This window comes from Maniola jurtina, chromosome 2, assembly GCF_905333055.1.
Source record: "Maniola jurtina chromosome 2, ilManJurt1.1, whole genome shotgun sequence".
In the NCBI taxonomy this organism is placed as follows: Eukaryota; Metazoa; Arthropoda; class Insecta; order Lepidoptera; family Nymphalidae; genus Maniola; species Maniola jurtina.
The window spans coordinates 8,236,190-8,258,447 of record NC_060030.1 but is presented as its reverse complement, the minus strand read 5'-3'; the positions used below and the strand labels follow the sequence as shown (position 1 = coordinate 8,258,447).

Sequence of the window (22,258 nt, the reverse complement as noted above, 5' to 3'; positions counted from 1 at the left end):
GAATCAAATGATTAGGTAAACTTTTGCCTACCCTGTGCAATAGGAATGAGTTCATTCGACATATTACTATACCTAGTCTGTGGCCTAGTGGTTAAGACTTCGGCCTGGTATTCGAAGGTCCGGTATTCAATCCTGGGCACGCATCTAACTTAACACGAATTATATGAAGAAAACATGGCGAGAATTTTCCATAATGTTCTCAAAGTTGTGTGAAGTATGTCAATCTGCACTTGACCAGCGTGGTGGACTTTGGCCTAAACCCTTCTTATTCTTAGAGTAGTACCGTTCTCATGATGGACCGGCAATGGGTTGAGGATAGTGATGAAGTGAAAGCAAAATAAAACCAATTGTTATTTTAAGTAGGACTTACTTAGCTTTATTTATATCTTACGACAACAATAATTTTAACCGCATATGTACACCAAAAGCATTATTTCACGAAAGCATAGAGACAAGTTAGAATTATTTCAAGAAAAATAGCAGATTCTTAACTATTCTCCCTACGACTGAGCAGACATGTAATTTCATAAAGATCTAAAAAGTTCTAATGTCAAGAGTATTTATTAGAGAAAAACAGTATAGATAAAATGGAAATAGATGCATCTACCTTGAAGGTCAGTCATTTTGTCTTAACAAGCTCCCTTTCCTTTAAGCGTTCCATGATATAACTAATTAACACGACCACATCCCTACAGAAAACCTTCGAGCGTTCAATATTTCCCAGCTATCTTTCACATACTTAATTCGTATCACTAAAAACTTGAATTTTAAATTTATCTTTGTGAGCAATATTTTTGCATTTAGGGAGCAACTTTAAAATTTAGTTCAAACTTGCTACTTGTTGATAACAGTAATTAATTAATCGAGGAGTACCTATTTTCGGATAGTGATATGAACCGTAATTTTAATAAACTGTTTATGTCTGACTCGCTTAGGCAATTAGAATTTTTTTACATGGCAAACATATAATTAACATCCTATCCATTTTGTAGCCCAAGAAATTCTTTTCAAACGAACAACTATTGAAAATAAAAAAACATACCTACAACACATCAACATAATGGATTGTCTAAATCCATTATAATCTATCAAATCTAATTATTTAATAATAATCACATCAACGAAGTTAATTTAAGTATTTTATTTATATAAGTAGGTATACCTATATTTTAGACACTTTTCATTGCTACAAGTATTTGGCATTAAGATTAATCTTCGCTAAGAATGGTTAAAATAATAAAATATATATCTAATATAAAAAATTCTTCATAGAAAAACATATAAAATCTCAGATTTTATATTATTGATGTAAATTATCGTTGCTATTGATTTTAACACCCCGTAGGCAAAATATTATTAGGTTATAGCTAGCTACCCAAATAGTTATAAAAACGTAGAAGCAATGAAGTCATCGACCCTATTGACCGCCACATGGCTTTATCATAATAATGTGAAAGGCAATAATAAATAAAACATAATTAATTTTGAACTTGCTTTGAACTAAAGGACTTGTAAATAATTTTTAACTGATGCATAATTTTTTTTATCGATAAGTATAACTAAAATAGTAGATAGTTAAGTAGATGTTTAAGTTTTCCCTTTTAATTAAACTATAAATAAAATAAAATAATAGTACCCACTTGTTCAAAAGTTATATTACTAAGAACGTAAAAAGCTTTTTGGATTTATTTTCTGGTAATAAATAATAGTTTAAGTATTTTTTGCTAATAATATTCATTACCTACCTTTATTTTTCTAGTCGCGTAGTCAATTTATTTTAACCAACTTAGGTAAACTGACTAAATCTTCGTAAGTATCTTAATTTACTTTATTTCGCAACGAAAAGCTATAGAGTAAATTCCAATTTCAAAATCAAAGTTTCAAAATCAATGGAACATAAATAATGTGAAAATATAATTTTCCGCAAAACGGTCATATGAGTAGGTACCAATATTTTCCAAAGTTTCGTAAATCTCGATATATAACACCCCTGTTTTTGCGTCAGGGGTTAATAATATGAGCTGATGAGACATATACTTCCAATGGAATATAAATAATGTGAATATGTAATTTTCCGCAAAACGGTCATGTGAGTAGGTAGGTACCAGTATTTTCCCTGAGCCTGATGAAATTTTTCCTGATTTAGGAAAAATCTATATTTGTATTTTGAACCGTTCCCCATCGGAGCAGTTCGTGAGTGATGGCTATTGTATGAGGGGGGAGCTCTGGCTGTCGCTGAAGTCGAGGGTGTAGTACATGTCGGTGGTATCGAGAGCCGCGGGCGGCTGGAACGGCGCCGCGGCCGCGCGCTTGTCTTGCAGCCAGTGGTGAGGAGGCCCCGGCTCCGTCACACGCGACAGTCGCGACAGAAGACGGGAATACGTTTTGTTTACTCTGCAGTGGCATGCGGTCACCTGTTGCAATAAAATACATGTATGTAGATTGCACACTCATATAATAAATGCCAAAGTGCGTTTGTTTCTTGGTTTATCCTTTAATTACATCTCAATAGAGCAAAGGATCGTCGAGATTTTTGTATGGATATAGTGAAAGACTTGGAGAGTTACGTAGGCTACTTTTTATCCCCTAAAATCAAAGATTTCCCACGGGATTTTTAAAAACCTAAATCCACGTGGACGAAATCGTGGGCATCAGCTAGGCTACCTACTTACTTATATTTTGGAAATGAGTTTTTTGAAAACTAGAAATGTGCATTGACCACGCGCGTCTTCTCCGTAGACTTTCGTAGCTCGCGGCTAAAGTGACCCACGTGTGACGCGCCCCAGCTAATGCGACATACTAAACGCAGTACTGAAAATGTATTCTATTGAATGAACAGCGTCAGAAACGTGGGCCGTTGGTAAGCGTCTGACACGAGGAGCTCGGAAACGGTGCCATACATTTTCATATTGTTTAGCAAGGAGTAGGTGTTTAGTATTGTCGCGTCAGCTGCGGCGCGTCCGTTGCTTTGACCACGACCCACGGAAGTCTACCTAAGAATCTTACAAGAACGCGCCACGTCATACAACACTCAACGCGACGCGACTCACTAAACGACGGTAATTATCTTACCACAACTCCGACGATTGCAATAGCTGCGCCGAGGGTCCCAGCTGCAATGTAAACGTTATGCAAACGGTCGTGGTAGAGGCCGAGGGGTAGACGCATCTCGCGAACAGAGCCACCTCCTCGGGACTCCGCGCTGGACTCACTCTCGCCGTCCACTACTGATTCAAGTATAAAGTCCTCTGTAAAAAAGATATTACTTTGTAAAAAAGAGAGGGTTTTATGGCCTATTTGTAACAACGCGTATCAATCGCCTGCAATTGTTAAGCAACGTTAACTCAAGTCGGTAACTGGATGGGTGACCGACTTGGAGATACTTTGGCCTATTCGTTTCCTCCTTGATTCGGAAAGCACGCGAAGTCGCGCTTCCGGTTATTATTTTTATTAGTAACATCTAAATTCTGATAACTGATTCGACTTTACAGCTATGTACCTACCTATTACTTCTAAAAGTCGAAATCTAGTCGAGATGTATGACATTTAAATAACTAATTTTCCTTTAACTATTGAAGTAACTATTTTAGTGTTCGAACCTTCGCAAATCCTCCCCGTGTACCCGGGTCTGCACGAGCAGTAGAAGGAGTCCACACCACTCCAGCAAGTGCCACCGTGCGCACAAGGGTTGTTGTCGCAAACCTGTAGGCAATTACACAGCACGATTAAATAAGGTCTGATGTTTTTTTTTTTTATTCAGACAAACAGACATATACTCACATTTATAATATTATAGTATGGATATAATTATGCGTATGTAATAAATAAGTAAATAGGTTACTTAATGCTCGTCTGACGTTGCTGACGCAATTTGCATTTTCCGGAAACGTAATTAAAATTTTCAAGCAATTAGGAAGGCAATTAGGGTAGTAAATATTTATAAAAAGGTATTTACAAGGCGTTCGTTTGAAGTTTTTAGCTACATTAATTAAATATTGTTCATGAAATTGGTGTGACTTCAACCAGAAATTTAAATTAATTACCTACCTGTAATTATATTTTTCGCTCAATCTTTTCATTTTTACACCAACCACAGTTTTTTAGAGTTCCGTACCTCAAAAGGAAAAACAGAACCCTTATAGTATCACTTTGTTGTCTGTCTGTCTGTCTGACTGCCCGTCCGTCCGTCCGTCATGTCTGTCAAGAAACCTATAGGGTACTTCCAGTTAGTTGACCTAGAATCATGAAAGGCAGGAATAAATCTGAAAACCGCGAATTTGTGGTCACATCATTTCAAAAAAATTTAAATATGTTTAAATTTTCAAAGTAAGATAACTATACCAAGCGGGGTATCATATAAAAGGGCTTTACCTGTACATTCTAAAATAGATTTTTATTTATTTTTAAGCGTAATAGTTTATGATTTATCGTGCAAAATGTTGGAAAAAATATCCGAGTACGGAACCCTCAGTGCGCGAGTCTGACTCGCACTTGGCCGGTTTTTTTTCTAAATTAAATTATAGGTATTTGATGTACACTTATTCAATCTTTTTAAACACGTACTTTCATACGTCATGTGGCTTTCAATAAGAACATTGTTTTGAATCTAAAATATCTCTCTCACGCTTTCGCTAGTTCAATACAAATAAATAAATCACGCATAGACGATATAGATATAGCACACATAGACAGAATAACAGCTGTACTATTAATACGATATCGATTAATGGTTTCAAAAGGCTTACAGTAGCGGCACTGTTGCATTCCTCGCCCACGAAGCCACTGGGGCATTCACAAGTGTAGCTGTTCCCATGGTCCAAGCAGTAACGATGCTCCGGGCAAGGGTTAGGTTTGCAGAGATCCACCTGTAAAAATGGACATCATAGTTTTAATCTAGAGTCCATCTAAGCAGGTTTTGTTAGGGGGATTTTTGTTTTACACAATAGCGAATTCAATCCAATTGAATGAGTAAACATGATAATAAAAAAGAACGTCTGAACCCAAGCTATACACAGTGTAAGTATATAAAAAAACATTTACTTATGATCAACTTCTGCTATTCCGATTTTTTTCTTTCCTTACAATGCAATAATCTTAACATGGTTGACGTCGATTGGCATTAAAAAAAATAGTCAATTTCATTGGTTTTTATGAACAACTCACGCTTGACCAAAAAATTGACTATGCCAAAATTGTTTTCACAAAAAAGAGCTGAAGTATTCTCAGATAGTTTCCCTGTATCTCCTACTAGAGGAAGCCTTCGACTTCGTCCGCGTGGATTTAGGTTTTAAAGATCCCGTGGGAACTGTTTGATTTTCCGGGATAAAAATTTGCCAATGTCAATTTACAGGGACGCAAGCTACCTCGGTACCAAATATCATACAAATCGGTTGAGCGGATGGGTCTTTAGGAATCCCGTGGGAACTCTTTAATTTTCCGGGATAAAAAGTAGCCTATGTCCGTCCCCGGGATATAAGCTAACTCGTACCTAATTTCGTGAGAATCGGTTAAACTGTTGGGCCGTGAAAAGGTAGCAGACAGACAGACAGACTGATACACTTTCGCATTTATAATATTAGTATGGATGGTTTTGGATTTTCCCATATACCTACTGTTCCAGTTAAAAAAACACACACTGTACCTATAATATTGATAACCGAAAATCTATAAAATTAAGGTAAATATGACATTTTCACGGAACTACCTACACAACGCACAACTAGCTATGTAGTTAAAGTAAGTAGACAAAACCATACCTTCGACTGACAAGTGCTTCCCGTGTAACCACGCCCGCACGCGCATTCAAAGGCATTGACGCGGTCGGTACAGGTGCCGCCGTTAGCACATGGTGACGATTCGCATTCGTTATATTCTAACTCACAACGGTCACCGGTGTAACCTGAAAATTTCATTTGTAAACAATAATATAACGTAGCAATTATGAATATGTTTTAGACAAACGAAAGGTAAATAGGTAAATTATTATCTAATTCAATAGTCAGCCTGAAATTTTGTTCATTTCCAACAAAATCAGGGTATATGATTGAAAAAAACATAAAACGTAAGATATCTCCCCTGAACAAGCATCTCAGTATTCCGATGTCAGTATCACTAAACCCATTCACTTTATTGTTAATATTATGTAGCCTGAGAGTTGATGGCAGCAAGGACGTAATGTAGTGAATAATTTATATGTACCTACTTATCTATTTCTTCCTATAATGGATTAGAAATTTTAACGATGCATACAATCAGGGCCAGAGGTGGTGAGCCCCTTGCCTTAAAAAATGGGCTCGCTTCGCTCGTTTTTTTTTCAATTATTATAATTATTGTATTAAAAAAATTGAGTCACTCTCCACGGCTCACATTATCAATTTATTTTCAAAGGGCGCGGGAACGGACTTAAATATAAAAAATTGAGCACCGTTGCATCCGCTTTTTCACTTACAATTTTAAGTTGTAATCATTTGATTTAAACAATACACTACATACTCTTTTTCTACTCTAGATAAATATAAAAATGTATCAATTTGTGAGCAAATTATAGTACTTGTAAACTAAGTAAGAGCTTTAGTCAGGGTTTTTGTCCTCAGAAAAGGATACTAAACTGTTTATTTTAAAAGTAAATTACAGTAGTATTATTTTAGAAGTAGAAAGAAAGCATAGTATTTTACAAGAGCACTTGCAAAATACTATGCATTTCGACGTACCTACTAGGTATGATGTAATAAACGTTTGTATATTGAAGAGGAATATAATTTTATGATACATCAAGTAAAGTACACATTTGATGTCGATGCAATTTTCTTCTCTAGATACCATACACAATGGAGTGACGTAGGTACCTAACCCCAAATGTAACCCTTGAGACACGATATAAAGCTAGCCGTAATACATTCCCCACATAAAGGCGCTCTGTGTAAACACATTATGATAGAATTGCAAAGCTGGAAGCGGAAAAAGGGAAGCTAAAAGCCCAGTTATAAATGAGATCGTAGCATTTTCCTACGACTGTCATCCGCCAAATGTATTTTTATACTTTATGTGAATATATTTTCATGCGAAGCGTTACATCGCTACGTTGCGTTGTTCTTTTTGTGGTTATTCTCATGAAGATATATTACTGCCATTGTGGTATTTTTTTATTATATTTCACTGTGTAGATAATATACTGAAAAATGTTCTAGCTAAAAGGTACTGAATTCTAATTCAATATGTACCTATGTGTACGTACATGCGTAAGTAAAAATGTATGTACTTGTTGACATGAAGGGGATGTATTGCATTATCTCTAATTCTAGTTCTACACACCATTGTGCTCGAACAACAAGTCGTTTGGCCCGTATGCTATACAATGCTTTCAACGCAATAAGTGGACATACATATTCACGCTCTACTAAGACCTGCTGGTTCTATAGCAAAAGATACGTAAACTTCAGCCAACGGGAGCTTAAAAAATGGCAGTAGGCCAAAACACTTTATCGATTAATCGGGATTGAACAGAATATTGAGTCTTCGATATTGAACGGCTCTTTTAGATGTTTGATTGTCTATTGCAACCTTGTGCGTATTAGACTCATAAAAAAAGTCAAAATAATATTGTTAAAGTGATACCTACTCATCAGTGAAGAATTTCTTAGAATAAAGGTTCTCCCCACGCAATAGCAATTCTGGGATACCGTATTAACTATTAGGGGTTGCTTTTGCCAATTCGGCCCCAGAGACTGTTTGCATGTAGGTATTCATTCTTTTACTACGATGCCGAAAAAACAACTTTGTTGATTAAATCTCCCAAGTTTATTTACCTCCTACTAGTATCTAATAAATGGAAAAACATTTTCGCGTATGAAAACACTAAAGATTTTCCTAGAATCATCCCCAATTTCAAAGAATTATATATTTTAGGAATTAGGTAAGTAGCATGTCGAGAGAATTAATGGCTGAACTTTATTCCATGTCGTCCTGTCTGCGCTGTATGAATGTAAATGAGGGAAAATGAATATGCGATCTTACGAGAACGTTCTCCCGTCTGATCCCGCCTTACTGTGTGCACTGCAGTGGTAATAGCTACGGACGCTAAACTACATAGTTTATATATTTTAAGTCTGGACACGCCTTAAGTTAGTGGGCATAATTATTAGTAGGTATAATAATTATTAATAAAAAAATAAAAAAAAAGTTCTCAATAGTCTTTTATCTGGTGACAACAAAGTACGTGCCTTTAATGGCTGGGTTATGCCTTTACTTATATACACTTTTGGCATTCTAAAATGGACTCAAACTGAACTGGATGCCTTGGATCGAAGAATCCGAAAATTGTTGACTACATATCGTATGCATCATCCACGTTCATCTGTTATGAGATTGTATATCCCACGCAAGTGTGGAGGGCGTGGTTTTTTAAATGCCAAGAACCTTCATAATCGTGAGGTATGCAATCTCAGAGATTATTTTCTCAAAGTAAATGTGGGAATACATAGGGATGTAGTTGCAGTTGATAAAGGTCTTACTCCGCTTTCCTTAGGCAAAAATAACTGGCGTAAGCCCATAGTGCTTAGCACTTCGGATCGCATAGCTGTATGGAGGAGTAAGGAGTTGCATGGAAGATTCTACAAGGCCTTAACTAGGCCGGATGTAGATTCCATAGCCTCTGTATCCTGGCTACAGTTTGGGGACCTCTTTGGGGAAACCGAAGGTTTTATCTGTGCAATTATGGACGAAGTTATTAAGACTAATAATTACCGGAAACATATAATGAAAGATGGAACGCTTGACATTTGTCGTGCGTGCCATCTTCCTGGGGAATCCCTCAGACATATTGTTTCCGGTTGTTCTTATCTTGCTAACGGCGAATACTTGCACAGACATAATCAAGTAGCCAAGATAATCCATCAACAACTTGCTCTTCAGTATGGCCTTGTAGATACTGAGGTGCCGTACTATAGGTACGACCCAATGTCAGTTCTTGAAAATAGCAGTGCCCTGCTTTACTGGGATCGGTCGGTTATCACTGACAGGTATATTGTAGCCAATAGACCTGATATAGTGCTAGTTGACCGATCAGCGCGTCGAGCAATGATTGTTGATGTCACTATTCCACATGATGATAATCTAGTGAAAGCAGAAAAGGAAAAAGTATCGAAATACTTGGACCTGGCCCACGAGATTACCGCCATGTGGAGTGTTGACTCAGCGATTATTGTACCGATAGTTGTATCAGTCCACGGTCTTATTGCGAACAGTTTCGACCAACATCTTAAGAAACTGTCGCTTAACTGTTGGATCAAGGGTAAGATACAGAAGGCAGTGGTTCTTGAGACGGCACGCATTGTGAGGAGGTTCCTCACTCTGGAGCCCTGACCATTGGCGGCTTGGGTCCAACCCACCCTGTTGCCAGTGGGATCCATTTTATCATATTTTTATTCAATGTTTTTTTTTTCCGTTACTTTAGTTTTTTGTTGTTTATGTTATTTTATTTCTCTTTTGTTTCTGTTATTTATTGATTTTGTTTAGTTGATGTTATTTTATTTTAGTTGATGTTATTTTATTTTATGTTGTTTCTGTTATTTTTTCTGTGTTCCTGTTATTTTTTCTATGTTTCTGTTATTTTTTCTGTTGTTTCTGTTATTTTTTCTGTGTTTCTGTTATTTTTTCTGTGTTTCTGTTATTTTTTCTGAGTTTCTGTTATTTTTTCTGTTGTTTCTGTTATTTTTTTTGTTGTTTTTGTTATTTTATATTTTATTGTTTAAAAATAGGATAAAATGGGAAAAATAAATAAATGAGAGTAAATAAAAAAAATTAATTAGTACAACAGTAGGTAAGTATACCTAGGTATGTCTGTATTTCTATAAATTTGTATCAAGCATCCTTATTGATAGGATGATTTCGATCAAAGATGCCTTTACTTTTTCCTATAGGTCCAACTCCAACACCCGCGGGGCAACCACAAACCCCTAGGCAATATGCCGTTGTGTATTTTGCTTAATTCGTTAATTTCTGTCTGTCTTTACGGGATGTATGGATTGTCAGCCATCTGATGAAATGGCTTTATCTTAGTAGGTACTTTTTAAGTCAGCAAGTAGCACTCGATTTCAGTGTCTAATATCCGCACAATGTTTTTAGCAAATGTCAACCACGCTAGGCAATTTGCCCTTATTGGCAATGAAACTTTTCAAGAAACTGAAATATAGTTTTGTTTTTACTGGTCCTTATCTACCTAATCTTCTACCGAAATGCCAGCATTAGGTTCGGGCCTAAAACATCCACCTAAACCAATACAGAACCTTTGGAATGGTCACATTTTGAAAGTATAATTTTTTTTATTATCGTTTTGCGTGGTTGTTTTTCTTGATGTTTTCTTTCTGAGAATGTAATATTCTGTTATTTTGACTGTTAAATAGGTATCTAAGATTGAATATAATATTATAATATGCTCCTTAAATAGGTAGGTATCGGACGGCGTTATTAAATATAATGTAGGTATTTCGAACATTTTAAATAACACATGGTATTGGAAATCAGAGGGAATCAGCTCCGTAAAGTAAAGTAAAGTTCATTTGTTACGTGGCGATTCGCTTTTTCGCATTATTACACTCAAACATTTATTTCGAAAAACGTGATTTTGTAAAGGAGAATAAATTCAAAATCGATTCTCCCCTTCATGGGTCGAAAGATTCTACCTAACACTTTACCTACTGCACGTAGGCATATGTATCTCGAAATATTGGTTTTCACACCATAAGCAAAGAATTTCTTAACAATGAAAGGCCTTTCTATTCTATTATTTATTCTATTGTATATTTTATTTCCAGTAGGTAGGTAGTCTTGTAATCCGTATTTCGATAATTACATTTGTAATCCAAATGAGATCCCTTCTAGGTGGCACATACTACATATTATATACTTACTTAGGTATATAGGTGTACAATCTTGTTACATTTAATCCCCCGGGGATTTTCCTTATCCTTTGTCGTGCCGTTTCGGTTAAATTCAGCGTATAAATTTAGTATTCGCTATATACGGCACAGATACCGTTAAAATAGAGCGGAAAATTGTCTTTTATCCTATTTATGAACGCTCAAGCCAGTCTTTGCTCTTTTCTAACTTGGTCACCACTCCGCGTTAGATATGTAGTTTACAGTCTATCCTACTTCTGAATAACGTAGCTTTCTAAGGTGAAAGATTTATTATTAAAATCAGTTTCGTATTTTCAGAGTTTATTGAATTTGTACTACCTACCATTAATTCAATTTTTCGAGTTGTGTACAGTTGTTGTTGGAACGTTGTATTTACGAATATATCAGTATAGTAAACAGATAGCGTGGTAAGCGCATTTAGGTAAAAGCATGCAGAATATTTACATTTACATTAAATGTCAATAATACGCGTCGAGTTGAGAATCTTCTTTCTTTGAAGTCTTTTAAAAATGAATGGCACACATTTAGATAAATCCGAACATAGGTTCTTCATTCGCATGGATTTAGATTTTTTTTAAATCCCTTGAGAATTATTAGATTTTTATATTCGATTCGACCCCAGGGTGCAAATTATCTGGGCTCTACCTTTCTCTAAAATCGCATATGAACGAATGGGCCATGAAAACGTACCAGACAAACATACTTTTGCATTTTATAATATTTAGTATGAATGTAAAAGTAAATAAATAAATAAATATACTTTTATTCGGGACTATAAGCTAGGCGCAAACACAGTACATAGAATGAAAATAGATAAAACATAAATACTAATAAATTAAACTTAAAAACCTAAATATTTATCTAAAACATAACTTACTGAGCTTTCCATGCATTTCGGCCGAGACGACCACCGCTATTTCGTAGTTCCAATAAATAATAGACTTGTACTGCAAAGGCACGGTGATCGTCTGAGCCGAATTGCATGGAATTTCAATATGGATTATACAAAACTCACCTGGCTCACAAAAGCAGAGGTACTTCTGGCCGTCCACCTCATTATCCGTTTGCTCAACGCAAATTCCCTTGACGCAGGTCTTGTCGGCGCACGCGCCGCCTGTGGCCGCAAGCTCGCAATGCGAACCCGTCCACCCATCAACGCAAGCGCAATGAAAAGTTGTGGAACCATTCATTGCCATGCTCATACAGGAACCCCCATTGACACATGGTTCAGAATAACAAGGGTCTTTCTCACATTTCCTTCCAGTGAAACCTAAAATTTAAGCAATACGTACATGGTATGTACTTACCTGTCTGTATATCTGTATGACCTGTCTGTACTACATAGGCCCGTAAAACGTGGAATATATATGTATTAGTAAGGGTATTTAAAAATACGTTCTATTGTACAATAATCATAAGACAAGATATACTTAAGATCCAGTAAAACAAAATCTTATAATAATTTTAAAATTATATTCTAGTTTTCAGCTACAAATAATAGTAAACACAAAGGAAAGTTTTTATAAAGCTTTGCCTGCTTGTTACATTAATGAGGTTGGTATTGTTAAATATCCCTCATTGATCCGCTTATAATAACTTCGAGAGCTTGCGAGCAATGCTGTAAAGTTTACCAATTTTGTAGAAAATTGTACCCAGATCCTACTTAGTTTTTTGTTGAACTCGTAAAATTTCAAGTAAATTATTTAAACTGTTTCTGAAAATGATACTTGCTCTATTCTACTTTACGTAGATACACAATATTATGTCTACGAACTTTGTTGTATAAAGCCATACCATATTCATACAGTGCTTATAACTCGGGTTGTATTAAGTTTCAGGATGAACTAGCATCATTAATCAACGTTTAATGCGGCTACAGAGATATTCATTATACCTTACAGGGTACCACGTATACGTAATACGTTCGTGAGCCAGTGTAAGGTTACGCAATAACGATTTTCGCATACTCGTAGAGTTTCCGATTACGTCATATTGAAGCTTAATTAACCGCAAAATGTTATTTTTTTAGGGTAGAGTAATCGGTTTTTTATGTAAAGGGATATTTAGTCAAGTTTTTTCAAGTAAGTTCCAGAGTCTGAATTAAGTTACTTAGGTATTAATTATAATTATTGGACTGAAATAAAGTACACTGATTTTAGCTGGAAAAATAAAATAGCACTCCCGATATTATGTAACAGAAGGTAACGAATTAGATCTAACTGATCGCTTTCATTATTGAGTGAACATAGTTTCTGTAAATAAAGGAAATTTATTACGCTCGCTTCGCTTACTCTTATGTTCATTCAAGTATTTTTTGCTCAGTTTTTAAATATAGTGAGTATTTTGTTAAAAAAAAAAGTTTTCAGATCTTTCTAAATGGCATCCCCGCAAGCTCTTTGTACCTCGGAAAATCGCTCCTGCATGGCCTGGGGTGGTCCTGGATAGGTAGATATCTATAGATAATAGCCAGCATATAAAGAAGTTAACAGAAAACGTAGTACCGTATGGACATAGACAGTGGTAGTTAGCACCGTTGAGGGGTTGCGATAGGTCGACACATATGCCATTGTTCAAGCAAGGTGATGGATTGCATGCGTCCCTGTCCTCGCAGTGTGGCCCGACGTACCCCCGGCAACACTGGCACTCGTAACCTTCCTACAATCAAACCACTATAAATCTATCCTGACTACATTGACAAACTACGTGCTTTCAATTGAAGATTACGCTACCTACGGTAATTTATTGGCATTTTAAATGTCCACTTAAACTTTACTCTGAGATATATGCCACTAAGCAAATAAGCTTGCTTAAAATGCTTTCAAATATCATATGAATAAATATATCGAAGTAGCTACTTAAGAAAGTAAGTAAGCAGTAGTTGATTTTTGCATCGATGAGGTTTTAGATTTGATTTAATTTATTTTAGTTTTAATATATTTTTTTAATTAGTTTTACTAGATATTTAAATTTATTTTATATAATTGTTAATTATATAATACCTATTTGAATCCAATAAATATCTACTTAAGAAAGGATTTTCAAAAACAATCCTGAATAAGTAAAAAAATTGAAATGGCTATTAATTTTTGGCGAAAAATTTCGTTTAGCAAGATCTTAGAAGAACAATTCTGAAGGCTATGAAGAAAATACACACTAGAAAGAATACTCATGTACCTACCTACTCAACAAAAAAATACAATGCTCAAGAATTGAAATAAGTGCTTCAAAATATGCGACCCGAAAAAAAGGAGCAAATGGTCCTTATTTCAAATAGCTCATATTAATAGGCTTATTGTTTAAGTGTTAATTTTTATTTTGGAATAAATATCTTTGTTAATAATCATTTGAAAAAACTTTTATCGAATTTTTTAAAATTTGCTGTCGATGACAAGAGGTCTTAAATATAAATATTTTGCAATGTTTATGTGTGCAAACCAGGCCACTTGAGCTATGACATTTTGTTAGTGACCAGTCATCTAGCTACTATGATAAATCTATGCTACTCAATGATAAAAAACTAAATAAAAGTGTTAACGTACCATAGAAACATTTGTATAACAGACGCCTTTTCCTGTACAGTCTTGGGAGTCGCCGCAATTGTCTGACTTTACAGTTACTTTCAGCCGGACGCATTGTGAGCCCCAATTCTCGGATACAACTATAAATATAAATAATTATTACCACTAGTCAGGCTTAATTTACCAGAGGGTATTTAATAATTATGGAAATATAAACACATTCAATGGCAAAGTTACATTTTCTAGGAAAGACATGAGACATTCATTGCATGTCGGAACCAAGTTATTTTTCCTACAACTCCGTCACAGTGGTGTTGTCCCTTTTTATAGACTTCCGGTAAGAGCTTACGTAAGCTACTGTTCTCACGCAACATAGCTAAACTTTTGCGTGCTTGAAAGGGCATGCCTGAAAGTAATATAAAAAAATGTTTATAAAGTAGAGAATTAATTTCGTGCAGCCTCTTTCAGGCACGCTTTTGATGAAGTTTCTATGCATTGCAAGAAGGTATTTGATTACCTGTTCGATAAATACACTGACAAAACTTTAAGCGCCAGTTTTGCATCTAGAAAGTTGCAAACTAACAAATATATAAAGCTACAAAGCTTTTAGACCCTTGAATAAGGTACTGGAGTGGACCTTAATCAATAAAAATCTAAGAGTTGAAGATAAACGCATTATCATTTAATTATCATTGAGCTACCTACTACTAATGTACCTAATTTAATATATACCTACTACTAGATGGGCTCTTTCAAACAAAAATCGTAATCTATGAAGCAGAATTAGAGATCAAAATTAGAATGACTGGTTTTCGTTTTTAATGACCTGCCTTATGTGTAGTTACTTATTACATAGATTTTACGTTATTATTACTTTGCGTAGATTAGATTACAAAAAGAAATAATAAAAAAAATACCTATCAACAAATTAACGCCTTCAGTCAGATCCTTGTCGTAGAGCGTAAATATCTTTGATCCGTTTTCGTCTAATGGTGTAATATCAAGCAACATGCCATCTGAGACATCGCAGTGCTCGTGCCCTTGCCGAGTCACTTGGTACACGGCCGGTTGGGGAATTGTACGGTGGGACCTGAAAATAGCCTTTTCATAAACAATTATCTAATGAACCGCAACATTAAAGAGCAATTGACACGGACCATTGAAAATATAGATTATTGAATTATAAATAAGTATAATATACCTATACACTGGGTTAATTTCAAATAATAAACATTAATTTTTAATTGAGCTAGAAATAGAATTACCTAAGGACATCGACATCGGTAACTACCTGTATGTATATATCTACCTAATCGTAGAAATCTGTGACCCCTAATATCTATGTACCTAGTGCATATTACTTAGCATCTACTTTTCAAACAACGTTATAAATAACGTGAAATCAATCTGAACTGTCAAGACAAAATACGACTGTTCACTATGAAATCTGAGCCTTACGTTACGGAAAGGCAAATATTGAAAATTTACCCCTGATCGTAGAAATTGTGTTGATAGTTTGCGGTTTACAAATAATAATAAAAAAAAGACACGCTCAGCAAGTTCATTTTATTTTATTTATTTCTGACATTTTTAAGGGAATTTTATAGGTGGTCCATGTATATGCCAGTCCCATCAGTACAATCTAAATTAAAATTAAACTAGTTAAACCTACAGCTACCTGAGCAACTTTAAATGTTAGTTTTATTACTTACAGCTAATTAGCTGACTAATCAATTCCCATACAAACCCACCTGTCCTCGTCAGCGTGTGAAGTGTTCGTGTCGATAGTTTCGTTGGCAGAGTCGACGCGAACAAAGGTGTCTAGCGGGGAAGAGTCTGCGATGCGCACGATAAGGATATCGCCGCTTTGAATGTCAGCAACCCCCTCCCATGACACGATGACCGGAGGGCACTCCTCCTCGCCCCCTCGTCGAAACGTGCCCGCACACTCCTCCGACATCCAAACCACAAAGTTGTCACACATTAATGAATTATTATAAAGTTTAACCATATATCATAAAAAGCAATATACAATACATACATAATATTATATTATATTCAAAACATTTAATATCTTTCAAATACTTAACACACTTATGTAGTTACCTTTGTTTGGCGGCATACCTACTATACTAAGCTGAGCAAGCTTTATCACGGAATTTAATAGACTGATTTCGACAAAGACATTAATAGTATATTATTTTTGATCAAAGTTTAAAGGTCTTACTAAATTAGGTATACTTTCGAACATTCAATACAAAGTTTCATCTCAATGGGCTCAGTAGTTTATGCACGACGCGTGCACAAACAAACAGTCAAAGTATCGCTTCAGAGTATTAATAGAGATATCTATTATATATGTATATTAATAAACCTATTAAGGTAACGTCGGTTTAAGTAGATCCCCTCTATAATAAATCAACCGTTAAAATGAAAGCGTAGGCGGTGCAATATTATTAGACTGTTTATATTCGTTTTATAACAGGTGGAATGTCAGAGTTCAATATTGCTTTTGTTTTTATGGTAGCTATAGCTACAGTATTAAAAAGGAATAGCTGACTATACAAACTACTGGACAGATCGGGCTGTGCTCTTTAAAATCCTTTATAGCGGAACGACGTTTCCTCCGGCAGCAACATCACTTAGCAAATGATGAGACTGTAGTTGGTAAATACCTATCTTCTTAATAATTTCTTCTACTAAGTGTTTCCTCTATGAAAAACCATAGTTTTTAACTAATCCGTAAACGTAACGGAGTCACGACTACTAGAAATTGTAAAGCTTTTATTAATTACTAGCTGATGCCCGCAGCTCCAATGATTGGGTACCTACTGTTCTGAGATGGATTTACTATTTCATATATTATTAGGGGTAGAAAAGATAATATAAAGTCCACGCGTGTCCTCAATCTGGGAAATGCCAGTCTAAGAGTAATCTGTACGAGACGTACAGACATTTTCCTTTTATAAAAGTAATGAACAGACTTGGACTGCTGAAGCAGAAAATGTTTTCTCTTTTCCTTTTGCCCTATGACGATTTATGGTTTATGTATTTGACCTCGCTGCGGCCTGCGCCGTCACGATTAAAGTTATAGTCGAAAATGTTCTATTATGTACGAATAGGTATCCTCTGCAAAATTATATAATATTTTTATTCTAGATAATGCCCTCGACTTCGGCCGTGTGGATTTAAATTTTAAAAATCCCGTGGGAACTCTTTAATTTTCCGGGATTTTAAGTGTTATGTATGTTTCCAGGATGCAAGCTATCTCTGTAACAAACGTCAAAGTTGGTTATACAGACAGACCGTGAAAAGCTACCAGACAGACAAACACCTTCGCATTTATAATAGTATGGATATGGGTCTTGTTTATAAAAGAACTTTTTAGAATTTCTGAAGTTTAAATTCATTTAGAGTCATTTGTATTTATTATGATTAAAATTTTGGTAATCAAATGGTAGGTAATTTACTATTTTTGGTAATAAACTATGTTTTGTTCGTTACGTTTTTAACCTGGTGGTAAGATGCCCTAAGCTTACTTAGGTTTATGATTCTCGAGTCATTTGTAAAATATTTTATCAAAAAACTTACCTTTACAGGCAAATTAAGTTCATGGGTCTCGTTGCCGCGCCATAACCGAGACTCCCTTGGCAGAACTGGCAGCTCGCAATCTATGGCCCCCAGGCGATCTTGTAAGCGCGTTGACGAATGTACTGCGCCGATTGTACTAGAAGTAGAATTTGGCTTTCGCCTTCTTGCATATTTCAGCAAACCTTTTGTACTCGCCTTTACTTGAGTTTTTGCTTTGCGAGTTGTCGAACGCTCTGTACTAAAGTATGACTTAGTTGTTTTAACGGTCTCCTTTGTTATAGGAGCACCGGTGCTGAGAGGCACTGTAGCCGGTGACAGTGTTACACTAGACTTCGTTGAGTGGATAAACTCTGTATCTGCAGACACAGGCGAACTACTCGTAGATACGCCTTTAGGTTCAGCCGTGGAATTTAAAGTCACGTCGCAGGAACATACTCCAAAAAATAATAACACTAATGTAACTGTTGGCACGGTGTAGATTTTACAAATTTTGTTTGTAGGTTTAAAATAATTATGCACTATTATTGCCATTTTGTACCATTTACTAATGTCCTTGGTTTATTTGGCACTGATTCAACAATAAATTGTAGACAGCCTTCCCTGCCAAAACAATCAAAATATTGGTTAAAAATGTAGTAGTTAAGTATTAGGTATAATTTGAAACAGAGCTTTGTGCAATATATTATTATTTGTCTAGTTATAACTATGTTAGAAGATGATGATAAAATATGGTCGTGTAGTTTAATATCTTGAAAGTTGAAATGAGTAAGTAGTGGTACGATTAACGGATACAATGAATTAGATAAGTGACTTTTATACAGTATTATATTATAATTCTTAAATAAATGTTTAAAATATTTGCGAAACACAACATTAAATATAAAAAATAACAGAATGTGAATGTGAGTAGGTATGTTGATACCATTGTAACTTTACGCTTTCTGCAAGAACTCTTGAAATATTCGATCGTATTGAAAACCCACTTGTCCTGAGTTTTAAAAAGGTGCCCCAAGAGCTTTTATCGTGGGTAGGTAGGTATATATATAAATATAGGTATAGGAAGAGTGCTCATTTCTCAGGGAAAACATCTATAATTGGAAAATTGTAGAGCTCTCTGTGAGTGGTGACCCTCTTCAAATGGAAGTATTGCTTGTTGTAAACGGGCTTTACTAATTTTCACTTAAAATGCGCATATTTCATGACGTAGAACTTTGAATTATCGAGTGGAAGCTGAAAGCTTTTGTATGTGGCATAAATTTAAACTTTTTTGTATTGAAAACCAGTTATACAGAGAGACTTATTAGGACGTACGTACATAATAGTTTCTATTTTATGGTTTTAAAAAAACTTCTCAGAAAAAATCGAAGTGATTTTGTATGAAGCATACAGAATAGGTAACATTTTTTGATTTCTTTTTCTATACCTCTTATAAAAATAGCATAATAAAAACGTATTTTAATAATGATTCACTTATTTGATCCACACTACGTATAAAATACATAAAACAGTAAGTGCACAAATAAAATATTTTTAAAATTGTCACATAGTATCATCACCTAAATATCTCAATTGTAAAACACCACTCATTTTAAGATTTATAAAGATCTATTATATAATAAAAAGTTATTGTAATGATATAGATTAGTTGTTATTATTAAAGAAATAAATGTCTAAACTTACCTCAAGCTTATGCAAAATAGTGAAGGATAAGTAACCACATATTTCCTTATTCGTTATCTAATGAAGAGCTTTTTGGCTAATTTCACTCACTTCTTTACCACGCAAAGGAAAGTGATATTTGTTATACTTAATAAAAAAGTGTAAATATGTTTGGGAAAAATACAATGATGTGGGAATGTTTTGTATAACGTTATAACAGCGCAGGGCGGGCGGCGTCGCAGCCCGCAGCCTCCGTGGCACTGAGGGCGGGCGGGCGGCTCGCACCTCCCCGCACCGCTATTGCACCCCCGCCTGTATCTTTACTTAATTCAACTACATACCTAGTAATATCAACGATTTCTTTAATATGACAGAATCCCGAAGGCATTCGCTGCTGTTGAGTGATTCGAAACTTAATACAAACTTTCATCATCATCATCATCATCTTCAGCCTGTGGACGTCCACTGTTGGACATAGGCCTTCCCTATAGAGCGCCACCACACCCGGTCCTCAGCCTTCCTCATCCAGCCACTTCCCGCCAGCCGCTTTATATCGTCGGTCCATCGTGCTGGAGGGCGTCCCACACTACGTTTGCTTAAACGCGGTCTCCACTCAAGGACTTTCCGGCTCCAACGGCCATCGCCTCTACGACAGGCATGGCCTGCCCACTGCCACTTCAGCTTGCTAATAGTTTGGGCTATGTCAGTGACCTTGGTTCTCCTGCGGATCTCTTCATTTCGGATCTTATCCCTCAGTGAAACTCCTAACATAGCCCTCTCCATAGCTCGCTGAGCGACTTTGAATTTGTGAACAAGGCCATTTGTCAGTGTCCACGTTTATACGTTTAAGTTTAATACAAACTTTGCTCGATTCAGATGTTAAGCGAATTCGAAAAACTTGCGTGGGTTAAACTGTGGAATGCGAAGGGTAATCCTTGTCGTAAGATTTGACAAGACATTTATCATTTAGCTGGCCTGTGAATTACCCTTATTAAACTTTACATGGTTTACCTAAATAGGTAATGTGGCTGTGTGATCTGCTTGCAATAAAACACTGTGCTCACACAGTAAATATTGTATTTACAGGATATTTTACAATATTGGCTGTATTTACATGGATGATGGTGCTGAAAAATAATAACACTCCTAACAGACAACACTGCGTGCTTTATTATAATATAAATTGACTTTAATTAAGCATATACCTAGTTAAAACACAAACTGTATGTTTACGACCACACGAGGTCTATTGGCTCGTTATGGTGCGAAATGTGAATGAGGTTTCTGGACCTCAATGCTCTATAGTGATATTGATATGAATCCGGCTCTCGGAATTTTACAAGAACAACAGGATTTTCGACTGCGTTAGTGGCAACTGCGAAGACGTTTTGAAAAGGTAATAATAGCCAGTAATGTAGGTCTACTCCATTTCATACGCAGGTTTCCTTACGATGTTTTCCTTCACCGTTAAAGCAAGAAATATTTAGTTTTTTAAATCACACATAGCCTAACTTCGAAAAGTTAGAGCCCGAAACCGAGCCCCCGATCACCTGAATAGAAGGCCGAGATCTTAACCACTAGGCATACATTAAAAGCATAGACAACGACGATATTACCTACTGTGCTAAAGCTTTTTTACTTTTTAGAATTTAAAATATTAAAATCTACAGCGACTGGGCAAGCATCTACTTGCCTAAGCATGACTAATGTCTACTTTAGTCATAATGGAAATATTGTTAAAGTTATGAAATGTATTATAGTATTTAGGAGGTATATTGTAGAAATCACACTGACTTTCCTAGATTCTTGGGAAAATATACGTCACAAACAATAATATATTCCCATACTGTAATATTAGTTAAGTAGGAACCTATAAAATTCGCTGAAGAACAAAATCGACCGACATACGAGTAGAGTAGGTAGCTCAGAGGATTAGCAAGCTGAATTGGCAATGGGGAGTTATGTCTGTCGAAGAACAGGCGGCGCAATGGGGCAGGTACATGTTTTGGAGTGGATTTCCCTTGGTCACGCCATAACTTGAGAACTACTAGATCAAATTGGATAAATGTTTTTTGGTGTGTTTTTAATTTATAGGACAAGGTTTATATGAAAGTTTTTTTTTTTTGGAAAATCCACGGGAAAAGACTGTAAGAAGCGGGCGAAGTCGCGGGCATCATCTAATTAAAGAGTTAATCAATTCTTAAAAATTTCGTGGGATTTTTAATTTTCCGGGATAAAAGTTGCCTGTGTCTTATGTCCATTTCCACGATGCAAGTTACCTGTGTACTAAATTGATGATGCCTGCGATTTCAGTATTTTTAAATCCATGGGAGCTCTTTGATTTTCCGGGATAAAAAATAGCTTCTGTCCGTCCCTGGGATGCAATTTATCTCTGTACCAAATCTCTTAAAATCGATTAAACCGCTCTGAAAAACTAGCAGACAGGCAGACAGACATACATTTTCGCACTGGAGACTGCGATGACCATTGATTATAGAGCCGCGATGAGGGACGACTATTGCTAATATGATGTAGCCATTGTAGCTCATAGGCTAACTTCAGACCATCATAGAA

The 22,258-nt window shown here is 35.8% G+C and overlaps 1 protein-coding gene across 3 annotated transcripts; it reads right to left on the bottom strand.

Moving 5' to 3' along the window:
* Positions 1-353: 353 nt before the first annotated feature.
* On the bottom strand, positions 354-19,958 carry LOC123872583 (delta and Notch-like epidermal growth factor-related receptor). Of its 3 annotated transcripts, none has more exons than XM_045916939.1 (12): positions 19,706-19,958; positions 18,026-18,625; positions 16,186-16,394; positions 15,352-15,524; positions 14,456-14,574; positions 13,418-13,571; positions 11,932-12,186; positions 5,757-5,899; positions 4,746-4,865; positions 3,600-3,702; positions 3,073-3,248; positions 354-2,414 (listed from the first exon to the last, which is right to left on the bottom strand). In XM_045916939.1, the coding sequence occupies exons 2-12, from the start codon at positions 18,554-18,556 to the stop codon at positions 2,205-2,207; spliced, it is 2,193 nt and encodes a 730-aa protein (XP_045772895.1). In that variant the 5' UTR covers positions 18,557-18,625; positions 19,706-19,958; the 3' UTR covers positions 354-2,204. The 3 variants fall into 3 exon arrangements, with proteins under 3 accessions (XP_045772895.1, XP_045772914.1, XP_045772905.1); XM_045916958.1 differs by having other exon boundaries at positions 16,186-16,385; XM_045916949.1 differs by having other exon boundaries at positions 19,756-19,958.
* Between the last annotated feature and the right edge of the window lie 2,300 nt (positions 19,959-22,258).